General features: G+C 37.5%; 1 protein-coding gene across 1 annotated transcript; it reads left to right on the forward strand.

The window, feature by feature from the left end:
- Positions 1 to 1,029: 1,029 nt before the first annotated feature.
- Positions 1,030 to 1,796, forward strand: LOC143615726 (uncharacterized). The gene is made up of 2 exons (XM_077088783.1): positions 1,030 to 1,204; positions 1,283 to 1,796. Exons 1-2 carry the CDS (start codon positions 1,091 to 1,093, stop codon positions 1,697 to 1,699), a joined length of 531 nt encoding a protein of 176 aa, XP_076944898.1. The 5' UTR covers positions 1,030 to 1,090; the 3' UTR covers positions 1,700 to 1,796.
- Positions 1,797 to 2,200: the final 404 nt, after the last annotated feature.

The following is a 2,200-nucleotide window of genomic DNA, read 5'->3' on the forward strand; positions in this document are numbered from 1 at the left end:
ATTATTATTAGAGTTTTAATTAATTAGTTTTAAAATCCCCCTCAAATATTATTAATATATAGTCGTGTCTTGTAATTGAGTCTAATTTGCTAGTTTCATAATTTACAGAATCTCGTGGTTCGATATCCGGACTCACTTAGTTGTACTAGAGTCGACCGGTTCACTTGCCGGTTAGTAGTTTTAGTTACGTTTAAGGGTCTAGAGTATTACTTAGTGTCTAGATTAGTATAATTTTTGTTAATAATTAATTGACTACTTTTAGCACATCAAGTTTTTGGCGCCGTTGTCGGGGACTCTTGGCGATTGCGTTATTAGCTCTGATTGAACTTACTTGCTATATACGTGCTGCTATTATTATTATTATTATTATTATTATTATTTTGCTTTTGAGTTTTTAGGGTTTTAGTTAATTAAATTTTTACGTATTTATTTTTTTGCTTTAAGTCGTAGGTGTCTAATTGTCTGTGTCTTTTGCTTATTTAAATTCTTGTAATTATGTGTGAAATTTGTGACGGTCCTCACTTTACCATTAAATGTCCATACTATAGTGCTCACCCTAATTGTGATACGTGTGGTGGTCTTTACTTAACTCATAGATGTTCATATTATTGTACTAACCCCTATGCGCAACAACAATCTTATCTTTCACAGGGTCCTGTCATATTTTTATAACGAACCGGATCGAGGATATCAATACAAACAAGGGCAAGATGATGGTCAACATTCCAAAAGCAGCCCGAACAGGGGTTCTGAGGAGTATTTGAATAAGATCGAGGAGTTGTTGACCCGACTATTAGAGAAGGATACCCAATACCAACAAACATTAGCTGAACATGATGCTATGCTAAGAAATCAACTATCTGTTTTTGCAGGTCTCCAATATGCAGTTAAAGAAATCTCTGGAATACCGACAAAGGTGGAAGAAGGGTCAAAGCAGATCTCCCAATGCGTGTACGAGTCAGATAGCGAACTTATTCGAGAAACCAAAGAAGAGAGTGTGTAGCTGGAGGAACAACCGACACCTGGTTATAAGTATGATGTGGAAGGCAACTATTTGGGATACATAAATCGGTTGGGCGAGTTGTTCCCGATGTTTCCAGAAGAAGGGAAAGTGCCAATCATGGAGTATATAGATGATTCAGAGGAGAACATTCCAGATACGGAGACACGAGTGGCTGATAAAGTTCCACCTCAGGCCACACATGTATGCGTTGTTGATTTTGCAGGTTGTTACAGTGACTCTGATGATGAAATAAATGAAGAAGAGTGGATTGTTTGTCAGAGGTCGTTAGTGAAGAAAGAAGAGATAGAGGATGTCGTGGATTTGGGGGATTCACTTGAGTTGATGTTTGGCGTTGAGGAAAAGGTTGTGAATGAATTGAGTGAGGAAGATGAATTCCTTGATCTGGAGTTGGATGGATTGTTAGAGTATGACGATGGGGGTACATTGGATGTTGATGGGGATGTTGCGTTTTTCGAGGCCCTACTTGTAGAGGACAGTGTAGATGAGGATGCGGTGTTGGAGGAAGAACAGCATTGCCGGCCCGTGGACTGTGTTTTGAATGATGATCGGGAATCAAAACCACGGGATAAGGCCGAGGATGATAGTTTACCTGAGAACCGAAGTTGCGTATACTTTAGAAGATGGTTTACGGGACTGAAAAAGCCATTAAAAGTCAAACACGACCAGTCTTCTTGATACATACAACGCATTCGGCTTTTTCCAGGTAAGTTTAAATATAGGTGGTCTGACCCGTTACTGATTTTTAATTCTAATTTAATATTTTGCGGTTCCATCATTGATATATTACTGTTTGATAAATTCCGGGTGGAAAGATAGGGTCCAGATTAAGGAGAAACCTCCTGATTAAGTTCAAGTGTGGGGAGGTTTCGTGGAGTTTGTATATTTAATCGTGTCACTAACGAAGTTTTTTGTAGTTCGTCTTTGTTTTTGTTTTTTTAAGTTTTGCTAGTTTGAAGAAATATTGAGCTAGAGACGATCCCCAAGGAAGAATTTAATGAAAAAACAAGTGTGGGGATGATGGAGCAGTGGAGCCGTATACTTCATGTTTATTTATTTGCTTCGAATTATTCATGTTTTATATATTTGTTGGTTGGTGAAATAGTTTAAAGGTTTTAATATCTATCAATTTGATAAGATATATTTTTAGATATTGACTTTTTTCCGCTTACGTTCGTG

The sequence above is a fragment of the Bidens hawaiensis genome, unplaced genomic scaffold (genome assembly GCF_021521415.1).
Source record: "Bidens hawaiensis isolate Kalapana, Puna unplaced genomic scaffold, B.hawaiensis_p1.1 tig00044035_1, whole genome shotgun sequence".
Lineage (NCBI taxonomy): Eukaryota > Viridiplantae > Streptophyta > Magnoliopsida > Asterales > Asteraceae > Bidens > Bidens hawaiensis.